At 46.6% G+C, this 19952-nt stretch overlaps 1 protein-coding gene across 1 annotated transcript; it reads right to left on the bottom strand.

The window, feature by feature from the left end:
- Positions 1-1191: 1191 nt before the first annotated feature.
- LOC310768679 (guanylate-binding protein 3-like) lies at positions 1192-17947 on the bottom strand. Its single transcript, XM_083627296.1, has 11 exons — positions 17636-17947; positions 14362-14570; positions 13262-13389; positions 11918-12027; positions 9762-9964; positions 7274-7516; positions 6784-7064; positions 6339-6551; positions 4786-4888; positions 3464-3657; positions 1192-2677 (listed from the first exon to the last, which is right to left on the bottom strand). Exons 2-11 carry the CDS (start codon positions 14549-14551, stop codon positions 2462-2464), a joined length of 1881 nt encoding a protein of 626 aa, XP_083483422.1. The 5' UTR covers positions 14552-14570; positions 17636-17947; the 3' UTR covers positions 1192-2461.
- Between the last annotated feature and the right edge of the window lie 2005 nt (positions 17948-19952).

Consider the following 19952-nt stretch of genomic DNA (forward strand, 5'->3'; position numbering starts at 1 on the left):
AATGTATTTGGCTCAGCCACAAGGACTGCCTACACCCTGAACCCTCCATGAACCTTGCTCTGTGCCCACAGGAGAGACAAGGCGCACACTTGCACCCACTCCCAGGCCCCATTACAGGAGGACAGCTGCTGATCTTCGCAGCACTTACAGCCTAGAAGAGTATAAGGCGACCACGTTTGGTGCAGACCAACAGGATCTCATGATGGGAGAAAATGCCAGTACAGTGGTACCTCTGATTACGTACTTAATTCGTTCCGGCGGTCCGTTCTTAACCTGAAACTGTTCTTAACCTGAAGTACCACTTTAGCTAATGGGGCCTCCCGCTGCTGCCCAATTTCTGTTCTCATCCTGATTTTGTTCTGTGGTAACTTCTCTCTCTTACATCATGGATGTTGGCAAACTGAATTTTAAAAAGGTGAAATAATATCAGAATTGGAGCTGTCAGGGATGCACAAGGGAAACTGTGCTTTAATGCTCAGGAACTTGGCAAAGTCATTTTTCATCTTATGAATTTTTATATTATGGACATATGTTCTGTATTATTTTATCAATACTAATACAAGTTAGTCGTGGCCTTTGGCTAGAACAAGAAACTTACGAGCTAAAGAACCTTTTGCTCTGCTGTGCACAAGCCCTATGTCTTACCCTCCCACTTTGCTGCTCCTGATATAACTCTTCTTCGCCTTGGTGCAGAAACTCCTCCTCACCTTTTGCAGATTGGGAGTCAACCCTGGTTTCAAACTCTGGCCCCATTGCATGTGAGATTTGAGACTTTCTATCAGGCCAGGGTTTCTCCAGCAGACTCTGTGCTTCTGACTGGAAAACAGGTGCTGGGGCCTATAAGTAGGATTTGGGGCACACGGCTGTTACAAAAAGCAAATTCAGATAGCATGACATTTTCATGAATATTGTACATCTTTGTCCAGGGTGGTATAGTGGTTAAGAGTGTTGGACAAGGACCTGGGAGACCAGGGTTCAAATCCCCACATGACCACGACACTTGGGTGATGACCATGGGGCATTCAAAGCCTCCCACAGCCTAACCAACCACACAGGGCTGTTGTGGAGATTCAGTGAGAGGAGTATGCCACCTTGAATTCCTTGGGAGAAAAAAGTTAAATAAATAAATAAGCCACCTCTTCTCCCATGCCACAAGAAATTTTAATGAAACACACAATTAAAAATGCAATGTTGTGAACTCCAGAATTATTTTATTATATTGCCAGACATTTATTCACGTAAAAAACAAGAAAAAAAACAAGTGTGCAGTACAAGATCAAAGCAAACAGGCATATTTCAAATCCAGCAATTAAACCTACCCTCAAATGTGACGGTCAAATTTGTAAGCTTCCATGGGCTTACAATCTGCACCCAACCACATTATCAGGTCAAGTCTGTGGTAAGCATCACTCTGCTAATACTGCAATATGGCACTCAGGCTACATCAACACAGCAGCTTTCTTTGTGATAGTGGCTTTGGTGTCACCTGAGGCACTGTATGGCAAAAAGTTCTTCGTAGGCAACAGGCATGCAAGTAGCTAACTGACTTCATAAAGAGGTTGCCTTTGACAAATACAGCACCATTATAAGGTGTTCAAGGAAATCTGTACACAATCTGCATCTTCAATACAATCTTGGAAGGCATTCTTGTCTCCCACTTGCAAGTGGAATTTGTTTACAGCTTCCTTTTTGCTTACTAACTTAATACAAATGTCAGGGAAGAAGAAAAAGGAAGTGTCAGTTCCGATGGGGGGCGGGGACGGGGATCCTGGCAAATATATTAATATTTGGGTGTGTCAGGGAACAACAGAAGCTAAACTAGGGGACACCCAAATGCCTTGGCTAACACACCACCAACTACACGCCTTCTTAAACAATCCAGTAGTAAAATCAACAGCTACTAAGCCCTTGACCACCTTTGAAAACCTTCTCCTAACAACAACAGGACATGACAAGGGGATGGTATCCACAATATACAATATACAGATGGTACCTAACACCACAGAAACTGGTGCTGATATGCCCAGGAACCTCGCCAAAATGCTGGGGAGGCTGCACCTCCACAGGCACATACTTCCACATGTGGTGGGAATGCCCCCAAACCCAACTCTTCTGGGCAACAGTCATACAAGAAAGAAGCAAAATAACTAAACAGGTACTAGAAGTCACCCCAGAACTGGCCCTACTAAACATCTTCCAAGATAGCAATGCCCACTCACACTATAAAGAACTCATAGCCCACCTACTCTCAGCAGCCAGAAACATCATAGGCAGACACTGGTCGGACCTGTCAGGAATAAACATGGAACACTGGTATCAAGTAGTATGGGAAACAGCCTTACTAGAAAAGTTAATCAATAAACTGAGACTGAAACTGACTTGGGGAGAAATAGAAGAAGATGCCTTCACCACCACTGTCTCATGACAAATGTAATTGATCTGTAGGCCTTTTCCTGCTTGATCACAAGCGCTTTATAAAGTTAGAAGCCAGAGATCCAGCAAGTCTGGGGACAATACCAGGCAAAAAACATGTGGCAACATCTACCAGACCACCCAACACCCCGGCAATCCAAGATGGCTTCTTGATATTTTCAGTCTGTTGTCTCAGCTGATTAATCTCCCCATTTAGTCGATTTGCTTCTTTCTGGAATCCATCCTTCAGCAAAGCCTCTTGCTCCTGTAAAAAGAGAGCATTCACATCAAAAGCAAAGGGGTGTGATTCGGCTTTCGGTGTGCTTAAGAATAAAAAGGTAAAGGACCATTAGGTCCAGCCGTGACCGACTCTGGTGTTGCGGCGCTCATCTCGCATTACTGGCCGAGGGAGCCGGCGTAGAGCTTCCGGGTCATGTGGCCAGTATGACTATGCTGCTTCTGGCGAATCAGAGCAGCACACGGAAGCGCCGTTTACCTTCCCACCAGAGCGGGACCTATTGATCTACTTGCACTTTGAAGTGCTTTTGAACTGCTAGGTTGGCAGGAGCTGGGACCGAACAACGGGAGCTCACCCCGTCACGGGGATTCGAACCACCGACCTTCTGATCGGCAAGTCCTAGCACCACCCGCATCCTGTGCTTAAGAATACTTCCAGCCAAACTGAAAGGAAAAAGCTTTCTTCTGGTGTTCTAAAGAAGGCATCTAATTGAATGGAATTTAAGTTTTTAACATCATTGTCTGCCACTTGACAGTCAAGGAGATGGCTCAGATCACAATGAACTTCCTTCCAACCCCAGAAGCTTCACTCCACAGCTGAGTGTATCTTGCAAGGATGCCTGACCAGGAAAAACACTGCTAACTAAATTAGATAGGGGCCCTGGGCTTGTGAGGAAGAGGGCTAACACTGCCCTGAGCCTGACTTGATCCATTTTGTAAGGAAGCAGAGAACTCCAGAACCACCGAAACTAGTGTTCTTGTGTTTGCTTGTTGCAAATAGAGAAGAAGCCCAAGATGGGCCTGTGATAGTTACCCTGAGTTTACTCTCCATCATCATATTCTGCTCTTTCAGTAGATTGTCCCTTTCTTTCACCATCTTCTCCTCCAGCTGACGGATGTTCAGCTCGTAGCTTCGTTTCTGATCCTCCATCTTCTGTTCCAGCTCAGCTTGCTTCTGCTTTTGGATCTCCTGTTCTCTCTGCGCAGCTTCAGCCTTTGCCTTCGCCTCTGTCCCGGGAATGAAAAAAAGGAAGAATGAATAACTGCAGGTGTTTGTGCAGTGTCACAAGATATTGTTCCATGGTTACTGACTGCTATGGAGTTTAGGTTTGGCTAAAATAGGGTTAAAGGGGCCAGAATTACTGCTTGAAGTTTGTTAATGCTCATATCTGTATTTGGAGAAAGCAAAAAGCCCCAAAGCAACTAGAAAATAGAAAAGTAGTAGCAGAAATAAATACTCCAGAGCAGTAGTTTGTGGGACGGATTCAAGTGAATACAGCCATACCTCGGGTTACAGACTCATTCACATCCCACAATTTTCAGTTCAATTGCCTGTCACTTTCTTAACAGCAGAAAAAGTTTATTTTTTAAGTGGAATTATTGCACTAGGGCAACAGAATTCATTAATTGACTTGAATGTGCAAACCTAAATTTCCTAGTACAGTGGATGCTTGGGTTGCGAACGTGATCCGTGTAGGATGCACGTTCGCAATCTACAGCATTCGCAACCCGCAGGGGCACATCTGTGCATGCGCGGGTTGCAATTCAGCATTTCTGCGCATGCGCAAAGAGTGATTTAGCGCTTCTGTGCATGCACGACCACCGAAACCCAGAAGTAACCCGTTCTGGTACTTCTGGGTTTTGGCGTGTCCGTAACCTGAAAAAGAACTTTTTCTGCTGTTAGGAAAGTGACAGGCAATTGAACTGAAAATTGTGGGATGTGAATGAGTAAAAGGGAAAATGTCTAAGCACCCTACAAGCAAGTCAGGATGAATGTTCATTGTCATAAACAAATCACAGTAAATGCTCAACAAACGTTGGATCTAATCAAACCTCTGCAAAACCTTTTTGTAAGCAGATTATTATTATTATTATTATTATTATTATTATACAACCCTATACCATCAGCCTTGAAAAGCACATAGAGCTGAAAGAGAAAGTGGGAGAAAATGTCTCTTTTTCCAACATGCTTCTGTGTCATTTTCAAGGGGTAAAAAGACAGCCACACCCAAAACCTCATGACCAAGTGGGCAGCATGTGGGGAGGCCCAGAGTCTTCATGGGCCCCAGGGGAAGACCTCCAGGGAGCCACATTGTTGACCACTGCCCCATGCATGCTACTTTACCATCCCCTTACCTGCCATTTCCTTCTCTTTCTCTGACAGAGCTTGATCACTTAGCAGTATGGCTCTGCTGACATTCTCCTTCTCCTTGAGGAACTGCTGTAGGACTGTCTCTGCCTGCAACAGAAGAGTCAGCAGAGTGAATGAAAAGAGGCCGGCTAAAACAGATTGGGTCCCCTGCCTGCTTCAAGTTTCCCATTTTTGCTTGATAAGGTGAGAAAGGAGAAATACAAATGCACGAACATTTCTGCAGTGATGTTAATAGTAAAGAGGAAGGGAGACTGTCTGAAGCATGGACTGTGAGAAGATAGATGGCCCAGATGGCATTTGACTCCCTGGCAGGCACCCCTTTCATTTCAGGCACAAAGTAGATCTCATCCTGCAGCTGAGGGCTGTGGACTTCCTTCTTCTATTTCCTCTGTATTAAAAAGGACTCCTCCTGGACTGTTAAGTCCAGTGAAAGCCGAATACGGGGCTGCAGCGCTCCTCTTGCTTTCAGGCCGAGGGAGCCGGCGTTTGTCCACAGACGGCTTTCTGGGTCATGTGGCCAGCATGACTAAACCACTTCTGGTGCAATGGAACACCGTGACAGAAACCAGAGCGCACAGAAACGTGGTTTACCTTCCCACCACAGCGGTATCTATTTATCTACTCGCACTGGCATGTTTCTGAACTGCTAGGTTGGCAGGAGCTGGGACAGAGCAATGGGAGCTCAACCCGTCATGGGGATTCGAACCGCCGATCTTCTGATCAGCAAGCCCAAGAGGCTCAGTGGTTTAGACCACAGCGCCACCCGCGTCCTCTATATTATTCACCCCTAGAATTATGGCCCGCTAAGAGCCTAAGCAGATATGTTAAGGGATGCCTGTGACTGGATCTGCTAGCATTCTGAAAGTTACTTAACACTCCTGGGGACTGAATATCACATCTGAGCAGCCAGGATGGAAGAAAAGGTCATCTGCTACAAATATCCGATAACACAAGGATCTCTCAGGGCCACTGTGTCCTAGTCCAATCTGCAATCTCTAGCAGTTGATTTTAAGTAAAATTCAAAGCACTGTGGACTTCCTGTGTCACATCTATATAGGTCCTAAATTGGGAAGCTCAGGCACATTGCTAGGGGAAGCAGGACAACCTCCCACAATCTCTCTCCCAGTCTACTTTTTATATGTCTCTCGACTGGACCAGGAATCTGAGCTTGTTTCAGCTGTATGCCTTTCTGTTTGCTACCGGGTTGAACAATGAGCTATTAGACTGCAGTCGGACAAGCCTTAATTTTTCATGGATTCAGAATTTTTAAAATGGTGCAATTGTGTGGCAAGAGTTGTTGTTGTTGTCTTATACCCTGCCCATCTGGCTGGGTTTCCCCAGTCACAATTTCAGTACCCAATCTCCAGCTCTGGTACTCAGATATGAACTTTGCACCTATTTCAGCCACACCTATGAAATGTGTTTCAGGTTTTGGCAATTTGAATTCTGATTTGGAGTGCACCCCCACCCTCCAATTAGCCGAGCTATTATAATGGCCCTTTAAGATGTTCATTCAGCAGCCCTCGCGCTTCCTCACCATCACTCCTTTTTTCTGTTCTTGGTGGTATCTCTGTTCCATTTCCTTCAGGTCATCCGAAAACAGCTTGTGACCGCCAGGACAGGAGTAAACCCCTTGTTTGATGTTTTCCTCCAGCTCCCCAGACAAGGACATCAACACAGCCCAACAGAGTTTTGAAGATTCCTGCTCATTCTTTTGGCAGAAGCCCTCCTTCATCTGCTCCATGGTTTTCTGGCAACACAAACAAAATAAACCTGAGACATAGCTGAGCACTTCGAAACATTTCTAATCTGGGAGAACAGACTTTGTGCGCCCAGATTTTTTTTCAGAATAAAATTGTTCAAGACATTTCTTAACCACCCTCCACCAAAAGATTCCCGTGTGGTGGACAAAAATCTGAATATTTGGGTATAATATACAGTTTGCAGCATGTTAATATACAGGGGATCAAGGGACAACCTACCATGAGTTCCACCTGGAACCGTTGTTGGTCATCCTTGAAGGCACGAGCCAGGAACACCTGCAGGGCCTCCTTCTCACACTCGGCATGGATCCCCAGCAGCTCCTGGACCGTCTCCGTAGGAAGCTTCAGCTTTTGATCCATCAGCTCCCTGTAGCGCACAGTAGCATCATGGATAGCAGCCGAGTTCTCAATCTCAGCCAAGGCCAGCACTGCGCTCTCCATGCAAGGCACTTGCCCACTGCGAATGGTGTCCACATAGGTTGTCACTAGGTTCGCCAGCACTACCAGGGGGAAAAAGAAAAGGAGCTGGTTATGGGAGGGCACACTGAACTGCCTGTGCTCAGAGTGGCCCACTGGAATGCAAACCCAAGTAGCTAGGATGGTGGGCCAGATCCCAAGCTCCTCCCTGGGGCAATTATGGCAGGTGCACAGGGCCATCCAGCTGCCAACCAGCTAGTCTGAGGAGGACTACACAGTTACCAGGACTCACAGCGGCCATTGACAAGGTGTCCTCCAGGGATGGTCTTTTCCTTGGATGTACTATAGATGTAACAGCAGAACTGGCCGGCTTGTTCCACAAAGTCGGGCTCCAGCTGGCTTTCCTGCATCGACTCCAGATGGGGCAGGTTCTTCCTAGTAGTGGGTCGGTCAAAAATGAAACACTTGCGAGTGGGGAAGAACATCCGGATGCATTTGCGAGGCAGGTTGTACAGCTGAACATCAGAGGCATCGCCTGGAAAGAAAACGATGGAGATGTTAGCTATTTTCCTGAGTCATGCAGGGGTTTCACCCTCAAAGCCTTCATGATGAAGTAGCCTCCAGAACCAGGACTCTGAAGATGACTCTTTACTTGCAGGGTGGCAGCTGTTAACAATCAGTATTATTTGTGCATATAAAGTCCAATACAATGCATTTGAGCCCAAGAGAGGATCTTTTTGCTTCTTGCTTCAAAAACTCTTTCATAGCAGTAAGACAGCCTTTCTCAACCTGTGTTTCCCCAGAGGTTGTTGAACTACAACTCCCATCACCCCTAGCTAGCAAGGCCAGAGCTCAGGGATGATGGGAGTTGTAGTCCAACAACATCTGGGGACCCACAGGTTGAGAACCGCTGAGTTGCTGATTTGTCTGTCCTCACAAACTCCTCCAGACACAGCATCTGCTTGAAGTTTCCACACTCCCATGTTGTTGTTGTTGTTGTTGTTGTTGTTGTTGTTGTTGTTGGTCAATGAAACAACAACAAGACAACCTCCAACTCCCTCCCCTCCTATATAAGAAACACACTCACTTTTAAAGGGAGTTAACAAATTAACAAGGCAACGAGTCAGCATTTCTGTGACCTTAATCGGAGTCACAAGATTCTGCAGCTGTTACATTACATAGGTTTTCTTTCCCCCCAGTACAAATCACTCTTTGTAAAATACATTTTCTAACAAATACAGTACCAGTACAAATATTAACAGGAGATGGGGAGCTTGTGGGTAAATCTGAAATGGCACACGGAAATGCAAAGATACCAGTGGGTTGGAACATGGAAGAGGAAAAGTGGGATTTGAGCAAGGCGGATATTTCATACTACAGAAGGGAAGGCATACTATACTTCATGGTTATCCTTATTAAGTACATAGGCACACAACCCTTTCCCCTCTTCCTTGCTTCCCCCCCATTCTGACTCTTAGATCTAACTTTAGATGGCAAGCCTATAGGCATGAGTTTCTAAGTTTCTAAGTTTTAAGCAACAGCTAGTAATTTCAGATGCATTATGAATTCTGAGTGTTTTTAAATATATATGCTAAAAACAACAGTCTCATGCACTTTAAAGACTAGCAAGTATGTTATGGCATAAGCTTACTCTCTCAGGTGCATGGAATGTTATCCCAAGTTGGCAGATATATACACACATGCAAGTTACAAAGCTGGGTTAGCCAGCCTAGTGCCCTCTAGGTGTCATGGGACTGCAACTCGCATCATCCCTAAGCAGTGTCCATGCTGACTGGGGCCTACCAGAGCTGGCTGTTTGTGGGGGTAACGCTCCGTTTTGCAAAGGCAAACCTCGCGCAAAGACGTGCCACAGCATGTCAAGGAGCGTTACGCTTGCTTTCCGTGACCTTTTGCCTTCTTGGCTAGAAAGCAGGGTTTCCCCCCTGACCTTTTGTCCTTTCACAAACTGTTTGCTTAGACATATCGCTTGGCTGCAGCATGGCAGGGAAAGCAGATGTTATCAAGTATCGGGGAGGACATTAGAGGGAAACACCTGCTGTCATGTGCATTTGCTAATGCTGGGAATGTGCTTAGATGGAAATATGTTAAAGTTCAGAGTGGTTTCACTACTGCTTTGCAACTGTTGATTTTTGCCAATAAAAGAGGCTCTGCCAAGCTAGCCGATTAGCTTGCTTCCGCATAGCTCACTCGCATTCAACCTGTCGTCACAGTTATTCCTACAGCTGTTAGTAAGTTAGCAAGGTTCGTTGTGTTTGCTGCAACAGAGTAACTCGGCTACCCCTTTGAAACAGTTTATATACTCTATTTTATTGTGGTTTGTTGGAAGGAATTTTGTGCAGAGGAAAGCTGCAACTGTTTCAAATAAATGTGATGTGTAAACACATCAAACATGCTTTGAAACACGACTCTGCTAGGTAGTAAAGACATGACGTTAACACACCTAGACTGGTATTAAACTAAAGCCACATTCACACAAAACTTCAAAGCACTATGATACCATTTTGACCAGTCATGGCTTCCCCCAGAGAATTCCGGGAACTGGAGTTTGTTAAGGGTGCAAAGAGTTGTTAGGAGACCCCTAATCTCCCCCAAAAGCTACAATTCCCAGAGTGGTTTAACAACCAATACTCCTTCCCAAGGAACTCTGTAGTCTGGGAAGGGGAAGAGTAGTTTCCCAACACTTCTCAGCACCTTTAACAAACAGCACTTCCTGGCATTCACTGGGGGAAGCCATTGAATTTGCCCGCCACTGTCAGTACCTTTCTTTAATCTCAAGGAATGTTCCAGATACTCGTCTTCAGTGATGGGGCGCCCATTCAGCTCCAGCTGCAAGGTGAAATCCCGCAAGGCCCAGACGAAACTTGGGAAGAAGCGGACAAACTCAGCAGAGTCTTCCAGTCCCTCACTGCCGCCCCCGGGGGACGATTTGGCTTTGATGCGCTCTGTGAGCTCTGTCACATAGCTGTTGGCCAGGTTTAGGAATCAAGAGACCAGTTGCCTGCACAGGGGGAGAACAAGCACCCCCTCAAAATACCCCCACCACGCAATACAGTCATGCAACACAGAACAGATAAAGGTAAAGGGACCTCTGACCATTAGGTCCAGTTGTGACCGACTCTGGGGTTGCAGCGCTCATCTTGCTTTATTGGCCGAGGGAGCCGGCGTACAGCTTCCGGGTCATGTGGCCAGCATGACTAAGCTGCTTCTGGAGAACCAGAGCAGCGCACGGAAACGCCGTTTACCTTCCTGCCGTAGCGATACCTATTTATCTACTTGCACTTTGACGTGTTTTCGAACTGCTAGGTTGGCAGGAGCAGGGACCGAGCAACGGGAGCTCACCCCGTTGCAGGGATTCGAACTGCCGACCTTCTGATCGGCAAGTCCTAGGCTCTGTGGTTTAACCCACAGCGCCACCCGCATCCCACAGAACAGATAGTTCGATGCAAATGAGAAAGGTCCTGTACCTTTAAACTGCTGCATATTTTGGAGCGCCATCTCATTAACCTTTTCCATTGCATGTGCAGAACAAATTCTCATGCAGCTGCAGTTGTGGTGATGATTTCCTCACAATGTGCCCTTTGCATGCCTCTTCCCCCCCCCCCACTCCGCCCTCAAAGGTGGCCTGCCTTGAAATTATTGCCACAGGAAAACAAAGTTACAACAGGAGAGAAAAGCCCTTCAACTTTATGTGGCACGTGGATGGCAGTTTTAGAAAATGATGTCAAAGACGTTCAAAGGTGCAAGTTAACTCTTTATTAGCAAAAGCAGGATCTTCACGGACTTGGTTGAGTATCAGGCCTAAGGAGAGCGGCAGCTCACCTCCGGTAGGTCTTGGCCCATGAATCCATTGCTGGGACTGAAAGTCCCCGCCTCCCATAGCAGTCTAAGTCCCTCCTCTCCAGGGCTTTCCCCAAACAATCAGAGATTGCACCTGCATGCAATTTGCCACTGCTCTGCCCATTTCAGCCCTCTTCTGGTTCTGGGAGACATGTGGGGAGGGAAGATTGTAGCAGCAGGATGGGGAGACTCCTGTGACGTCCTCTCACTCACTGGCTTTGGCTTCTGCCTTTGATTGTGGGCTGCTCTCTGCCACAGATTCTGCCTGCTCACTAAACCCTGTTACCTCCTCATCTTCTGGTTTGTTTGTTTTTTACGTATATAATTTTTATTAAATTTTCTGTTTTACAATTTCAAATTCTCATTTTACATCCTTAAGACATCAATGACTTCTCTTCTCTTTCCATGGTTCATTTTACATATATTAAATCCCTGCATATTTTACAAAAAACTATACCAATCAGTTTACCGTTATTGCATCCATCAAAACTCATTTACACTGTTGAATTTATCTTAATGTTGCCAGCGTTTTCAGCTGGGCACAATTATTTTCCATATATTCAATAACCATTTCCCAATCTTCTTTAAATGTATGTTCTTCTTGTTCTCTTACTCTGTATGCTAAGCCTGCAAGTTGTGAATATTCTGTCAAGTTAAGTTGCCATTCTTCTTTGGTTGGAACCTCACTCGTTTTCCATTTGGGGGCTAACATAACCTCCTCTTTTTCTGAGACTTCCTCTTCCCAGTCTGAGTTCTAAGTTATCACCAACTTTGAACGGTAGGATTTACTGCTGGCTTGCTCTGTGGACTTGTGGGTTGAAAAAAGGTTGAAAACCTAACACTACAAAGGCTAGAGTTGTGCCCGTTGTTCTGCACACTCTTGTCTCTGGCCCCACCCACCACTGACACATGGCCCCTGGAAGGTTGCACATAAAATAAGGTGGCCCCTGGGCTGAAAAAGATTTCCTACCACTCTAGAGTAACAAGAGGCAATGTCCTAAGGAGAGACAGCCAGTACAGGACTTCCTCCAACTCCCTCCAGCAAATGAAGATCAGAGTAAGTGCTTGGGAAGGATACTGAAGCTGATCCATAGCTTGCTGGTCAATGGCACCAAAACTGTTGTAGACCAGGGTGCTGCTCAGGAGCACAGCCAAAGCGAAGATCCAGGTGTCGTTTTGAGTATCGCCCTAAGAAAGGAGGAAGAAAACTGTTAGGTTCTGCTTCTCCCCTTCCACCGCAGTGTTGCTACAAGTATTGTTCATAGAATCATAGAACTGATTCTATGACCCTGAGGATCATCTGGTCCAACCCCCTGCGATGCAGGAATACAATGGTGCTGTCCCATACGGGGATCGAACCTGCAACCTTCACATTATCACCTCCACGCTCTAACCAACTAAGCTGCTCAATACGTACTGATTCATTCTCAAGTTATTTGTTGCTTTTACTTGGCCCTGGGAAAGCTGGCCTAGCGGGCTAAGGACTGCCACTGACGCAGTTGCACTACTGAGAACCAAAGTGCTGTTGGTGCTGGGCTGTCCCTAAACTCCCTTCCTTTGAGCCCCGATTCCGGGTTTTTAACAGCAGCTAGTCACGTCAAAATCAAGCAGGGAAAGCTTTGCCCAACATTTGTTCCAGAGAAAAGCTTCCCAAGGTTAATTTATTATTATTATTATTATTTTATTATTATTATTATTATTATTATCATTATCATCATCATCATCATTTTATACCCTGCCCATCTGGCTGGGTTTCCCCAGCCACTCTGGGAGGCTTCCAACAGAATATTAAAAATACAACAAAACATCAAACATTAAAAACTTCCCTAAACAGTTTATGTTCCTCAGGCTGATGCTATTGTTGCTGGAAACAAAGTGGCACAACTCTAAAGCACAAGTGTGCAAGGAAGTTGAGAAATACCATTGGTGTAGCGTTATTTGCTCATGTAGGCTCGAGCTTGTCCTTTGCTATCCCATACCACTGTGGATGGGAAAGCAATCAGCACCAGATTCACACTATAGACCTTCCTCCAGCTCTCAACTTCAACTGACTGGAAATTCCAAAAATTACATAAGTTGTGCTGAGCCATCAAAATCCCAGCAGCCAAAATATTTAGTCATACTTGGGGCTTTCCTGTAGTTTACAAAGAGGTCGGCACCCTCACACCTGCTTGTTTTCACAGTCCCTTCGCCGAGACCTGGTTTCAGCCTCAGAGTGGCACTTTGAATGTATAAAACATTTATCTCTGTTGATGTGTGCATTTTCTGGTTCTGTAGACAAATACCTGGCAATGATCCTTCAGCAGCTGGGTACGGTGGCAGCAATGTTGTGCCTGGCCCTGCCACAAATGCTGTTATGTCCTTTGTCCGTACATGCTAGGCAGAAATTCAGCAGGTGCACCATTCAAGAGTTCAGAATTACCTTTTCCACATCGCCTAGTCCCTCTGTATCCAGAAGCACAAGGGTTTGACCAGGCCTGCCAGGGTAAGGGATGCACCACATCCAGATTCCCTTGGTCTTCGACTGCACCGTAGAACCCAGGGGGAAACCTAACCATGGAGATAACCAAATTTTCAGGATTTAGGAAACCGGAATCATGTGAGCTAGGAAGATCAGGGAACGGGGCTGACGCCCTTTCTCTTGGAAGGCTCTTACGTCAGTTCCCTCTCCCACACAGGGGGGTGGGGTGGTAGGAAAAGTAGGCTTCTGTTTAGGAATCTAGAAAGCTTCCTGACACTGAATCAGCCCATCTAACCCCGTATTGTCTACCCTGACTGACAGCAATTCACCAGGGTTTTCAGACTAGGAATATTTAATCTGGGAATTTATACATGCAGATCAGATACTCTACTAATATTCTACATTTTCCAAAGAGATGTACCAGGAAAACTAGGATTAGAGGCATGCTGGACTCTTGTGGAAGTTGTGTCCAAATTGTTGCCTTGGAACACATTAACTGTCCTTGAATTGTTGTTGCTGTTGTTGTTGATGATGATGATGATGTTTATACCCCACCATCTGGCTGGGTTTCACCAGCCATTCTGGGTGGCTCCCAACAGAATATTAAAAACACAATAAAACATCAAACATTAAAAACTTCCCTAAACAGGGCTGCCTTCAGATATCTTCTAAAAGTCAGATAGTTGTTTATTTCCTTGACATCTGAAGGAAGGGCGTTCCACAGGGCTGGCACCACCACTGAGAAGGTACTCTGCCTGGTTCCCTGTAACCTCACTTCTCGCAGTAAGGGAACTGCCAGAAGGCCCTTGGCGCTGGACCTCAGTGTCCGGGCTGAATGATGGGGGTGGAGACGCTCCTTCAGGTATACTGGGCCAAGGTGGTTTAGGGCTTTAAAGGTCAGCACCAACACTTTGAATTGTGCTCGGAATAAGTTACTACATGATTCTCTCTGCACAGAAGGGCACTCTGTGGTACACACCCCCCCCATTTGAGCATAAAACACTTAAATGTAGCGTTTGCTCCCCTCCCTCTCCAGGGTTCACTGCAATTTTCTCTCTCACCTGAGTTTCTGCCAGCTAGTTTGTTCATGAGGTAGGACTTGCCCGTTCGGTAGAGTCCCACAATGGCAACCACCACCACCGGCTGGCGAATTTCGGAGAGCAGGCGAAGGGCCTTTTCACAGACGAAGAGCTTCCTGTCCCTGTTCTCGATCAGGCAGATGGGCTCGGACATGTGGCTTTCGGGCGCCATTGCTCTAAACCTTAAAGTACTGTTTGGGGTAGGAGACAGATGGAAAACCAGGAAGAGTCACCATGGGATATATTTCATGTACACCTATGAATCAAAAATATGAGCTGCACAGATCCAGCAGCCAGAAGAATCAGAAAGATGCTATTTATTTATTTATATTTAGATAGATGTTTGTTTGTTTTTTGTTTTGACAAAGTAATAATCACAAATATATAGGAATAAAAATGTGCACCCCACCCCCAAGACCATTCCATTGCAACTATCTATCATCCCAAAATTTCAACACGTCTTGCGATGGTTTGACCCCTTTAACAGTATAAATTCTACAAACACTCTCCCTGTCTCCTCAAAATCATTTCTCCTGCATATTCCCCATCTTATCTTAATGGCACATATTACTTAATCATTAATAGCTATATCCCACCCCTCTTTATACCATTTTTCCATTTTATATTCTGCTTGCCCCTTCCACTTCCTAGCTATCGTAATTCGTGCAGCTGTCAATAAATTTGTAAGCAAGTCTTTCATAGCCTGTGAACCTTCCACCCCATTGTAAATAGATAATAATGCTACCTCTGGATTTTTCGGTCAGCTTTAACTCAGTGATTTCTGTTATTTCCTTAAACTCCCTTTGCCAAAAAAAGTTTACATATTTACACCACCACCAGTGAAGATAAGATAGCTGATTTATAATGTGCACAAGCAATGTGCAAATAAATCCATTAATAAAACACAGCTAAAAAATTTAGGTAATAAATTTGATTCAGTGTTGACCATTTGTTCTGTATGCCATGAATTTATAATTTCTGGAAGTTTTAATGATTTCATGGTACACTGCCAAGATATTATATTTATTACCATTTGAACAACTTGATGGTTTATTGCCTTAATGGGGCGCAGCAACAAAACCGCTGGTGCATTTGCAATGCTAAGCAGGGCCAGGTATGGTTTCGATTTGGATGGGGAACCACCTGTTGAGATTCCTGCACTGACCCTCAGGGTTCCTTTCAAATCTACAATTCTCTGACTCTGTGATTCTGTCATCTCGAACATGGGTAGGCAAGCTAAGGTCCAGGGGCCGGATCCAGCCCAATTGCCTTCTAAATCCAGCCCATGGACGGTCCGGGAATCAGTGTGTTTTTACATGAGTCAAATGCGTCCTTTTATTTAAAATGCATCTCTGTGTTATTTGTGGGGCATAGGAATTCGTTTTCCCCCCTTCAGAATATAGTCCGGCTCTCCACAAGGTCTGAGGGGCAATGGACCGGCTCCCTGCTGAAAAAGTTTGCTGGCCCCTGATCTAGAAGGTTGCAGGTCACGCATCCCTGCATTTGTGGCCCTGAAATGATTAAAATAGCATTCTCCCTTTAAACTGTGCCTTCACCTCTCTCCTCTTCCTTCGTTTTTCTTGCGTCATATTTTAGACTGTAAGATCCTGAAGGCAAGGAATTAACCTTTTGCAAAACACCACACATATTGAAGTTATAATAATAATAATAATAATAATATTGTTTTAATATTTTTAATTTTGTGTAAATTGCCATGGCATTTACAGTGGTACCTCGAGTTAAGTACTTAATTCATTCTGGAGGCCCATACTTAACCTGAAACTGTTCTTAACCTGAAGCACCACTTTAGCTAATGGGGCCTCCTGCTGCCGCCGCGCCGCTGGAGCCCGATTTCTGTTCTTATCCTGAAGCAAAGTTCTTAACCTGAAGCATATGTAACCTGAAGCGTATGTAACCCGAGGTACCACTCTATTGGAAATGAAAGGTGGTGTACAAACAATTTAGACAAACATTTTTTTCCCCTGTTACTGTTATTATTAGGAAGAAACTATGTTCTGAGCAGTTTGTCTGCAATGAGCAAACTTCTCACCCAAGAATCTCTGGGGAGCCCCGTGTTTCGAGGAACCCGTTTCAAAACCACCAAGTTTGTGGGGTCTCCCTCCCTCCCTGTGATAATTACTGGGGCAGTTAAAACGTGCTTCGGTTTCCGGATCGAGGCCCTGCCTTGCCCAGAGACACACAGAGGACCCGGAAGGTTGACTGGCCTCTTTTTAGCTTGCAAAGCAACCTCCTCCATCCCATCGCGCAAAACCACAAACCGCACAGGGTTCGTGTGGGAATCCCCAGGCCGATTCTCACGAGACGCGCACCAATGGGGTGATGGTGCCAAATGCTTCTTAGTTAGCATCATAGGAGCCAACTCCTAGGGGGCCGAGGTCCCTTCGCCCCGCCCCCCCGACAATAAAATGTTTGAGGGGGGCGCGCCCCCCCGCATCGCCATTAAAACGATGTGCGTGCGCCGTGCCATGTGATCGATTATGTGGTGCCAGGCTTATCTCCTCCCCCCTCCGCAATTTGATTGAAGTTGACACCCCTGGCTAGAACCTCTTTCCTTAGCTCATCGCCCCCCCGCCCCCCGCAGTCTGGCGCTAAACCAGCCTCAGACGCGCGGAGACATTTGGCAGCACCTCGTAAGCAAAAAGAGCTTCGCTTCGGCGCCGCTCCAAATGGCTGGCTAAAACTAGCTCGGGTGGTGATCCAAGAATAAACAACCCGCTCTTCGCTGCCCCGTGAGCGCCGCTGCTCTGCTTTTGCATGTGCACCAGCAAACCGATCCACCGCGCGTCTACTCGGAAGTAAACCAGACGGCGACGGCTCTCCCCCTCTCCTCTCGCGCAGGAGCGCAGCGGTTCCCAACTTTCCGGTGCAACATCTACTCAGAAGTAAGCCTTCCTTTAACCCCACGGGGCAGGAGTGCCAACTTGGCCCCGGGGCTGTGGGTGCTATGCAGCGTGCATGACCCTGGCACCGAAATTTGTGGGTGCCCGGTCCTCTTCATGGGGAATTTTGTGAGCGATGGCACACCCACCAGGGTCCCAGGGAGTTGGCACACACGGTCACGGGGATGACTCCCGGGTAAAGAGGGCTGGGATTGCACGTGTGGATTCTCGCAGCTGGCAAACGAGGAGGCGGCTCTCCAAGCTCCGCCTCCGCGGATGTTCAGCAATTGGGATCGCGGCGCAACTGCCGATCACGGCGGGGTCCGCCCGAAACGTGGCCCGGGCGCTCTCCTTACCGTCCTGGCAACAGCAGCAGCAACAGCACCAGCGGCCTCTGGCTCTCTCCCGCCGACCCCGCTAACTCTGGCTTCTCGCCTGCTCAGCGGGGCTTTTGTTCGCGACCAGAAAGTGAAAGTGAAAGCAGCCCCTGATTGTAAGCGCAGGATTCCAGGAAGAGCGGAGAGTTCCCGGCAGCGCCGCCCGCGTCCTCCCTTTCTGAGTTTTTATCTGCCTTCAAGCACGGGTCTGGGTGTTTCTGAATTGTTGCCAGTTATGTATGCCCTTTTATGGACGCTGGTTTGTATTATTTTATTAATACTATTGCCTAGCGCCAGTTTGTTGTGGACTTTGGCTAGAACAATAAACTTATGAACTTGATATATGCCTAGCTTTTGTGGGATTTTAGTGTGAGTTTTTTTTTGGGGGGGGGGAGTCCCTGCGACGAGGTGAGCTCCTGTCGCTCGGTCCCTGCTCCTGCCAACCTAGCAGTTCGAAAGCCAACCTACTTGTTCAAAGTACAAGTAGATAAATAGGTACCGCTCCAGCAGGAAGGTAAATGGCGTTTCCGTGCGCTGCTCTGGTTCGTCAGAAGTGGCTTAATCATGCTGGCCACATGACCCGGAAGCTGTACGCTGGCTCCCTCGGCCAATAAAGCAAGATGAGCGCCGCAACCCCAGAGTTGTCCGCGATTGGACCTAATGGTCAGGGGTCCCTTTACCTTTACTAGTAGTTTGCATAATGCCCGAGCCCTAATTCATGGGCTCCTAGACCCACAGCAAGGGTTAAAATCTGTTATGAACTAGCCAGGCCGTCTTCTTGGTGACTTACTGGGGAAACTGTACCCCAGCTCCCTCGGCCAATAAAGCAAGATGAGCGCCGCAATCCCAGAGTTGTCTGTGACTGGACCTAATAGTCAGGGGTCCCTTTACCTTTACCTATAACAAAGGGAAGTAGCTTTGTGCCAAATGGGTGCCCCCCTCCCTCACCTGGCTGGTAGGGGCAGCAGAGTCATGTGTGAGAGTTGGAAGTAGCCTTCAGGTGGAAGCCAGGGAAGGAAAGCCATGCTTGATTTCTGTTGTCAGGGTGGGTGGGCGTGTACGCAAATAGGTAAATATGCAAATGGGGTGGTGGTGTGGTCTAAACCACTGAGCCTCTTGGGCTTGCCGATCAGAAGGTCAGCGGTTTGGATCCCCGCAACAGGATGCGCTCCCGTTGCTCTGTCCCAGCTCCTGCCAACCTAGCAGTTCAAAAGCAAGTGCAAGTAGATAAATAGGTACTGCTGCAGCGGGAAGGTACGCTCTGGTTTCCATCATGGTGTCCCGTTGTGCCAGAAGCGGTTTAGTCATGTTGGCCACATGACCCAGAAAGCTGCCTGTGGACAAACCCCGGCTCCCTCTGCCTGAAAGCAAGATGAGGGTTGTGCAACAATAGTTGCCTTTGACTGGACTTAACCATCCAGGGGTCCTTTACCTTATATATGCAAATAAACCATATATCATAAAGACACCACAGTCACCACTGACCCTCATTCCATGGAAATTGAACCCTGCACCTCAGATTGAGCTGGCGTGCAACATTATTCTGTGGCACCGGAGCAGGGGTGACCAACCTGGGAGGGGGGCCTATGAGCACATCGAATATCCAACCTGTCATGTGTTTTAATCTGGTTTTAGATTATGGTTGATTTTAATTATTATTTCTGAATGTTTCAAATGCTTGTTATTTTCTTTTACAGATAAAAAGGAACAGGGAGAGATAGAGAGAAAGAGAGATGAGAAATGCACACACACAAAAAACCCTCAACTACTTCACTTTGAGGCAGTAATACGAACACACACCCTCAGTCTTTTGCAGTAGCAAGCCTGGCCCTGGACATCTGCCCCCAAATGTTGCCCTGATGGGGCAGGAACCAGCAGCCACTCATTTCCCCCTTCCCTTTTTTGCACCCCTCTACCTGTCTCTCACCTTGTGTCCTCAGAATTGCCGCAATCCTGTACTTTTCTGCATTTCATTTCTCTCTGACCTCACTTTTTACTATTTCCTCACCCAACCACACTCATAACTTCCCGCCTTCCTTTAACTTGACTAGACACTCTTTAAACAAATTTCAGGGTCTGCATTTGATGGGGAAAGCCATGACAGTCCAAAGAGGTGACCTTTTAGCGGCAATTAGCTGTAACCGCAAGTCTTTCTCAAGGGAGGAATTGTTTCAGAAGCAAATGAGGCAGTTGTGTCTGCTTGCTCAACTGTCATATTGAGAACAGACTAGTTCCTTGTCTTAGTTTTAAGATTTAACATGGTATCCTAACCTTGGGAGATAATGGCTCCCCAACA

The sequence above is a fragment of the Podarcis filfolensis genome (genome assembly GCF_964270895.1).
Source record: "Podarcis filfolensis genome assembly, chromosome: 8".
NCBI classification, from domain to species: Eukaryota; Metazoa; Chordata; class Lepidosauria; order Squamata; family Lacertidae; genus Podarcis; species Podarcis filfolensis.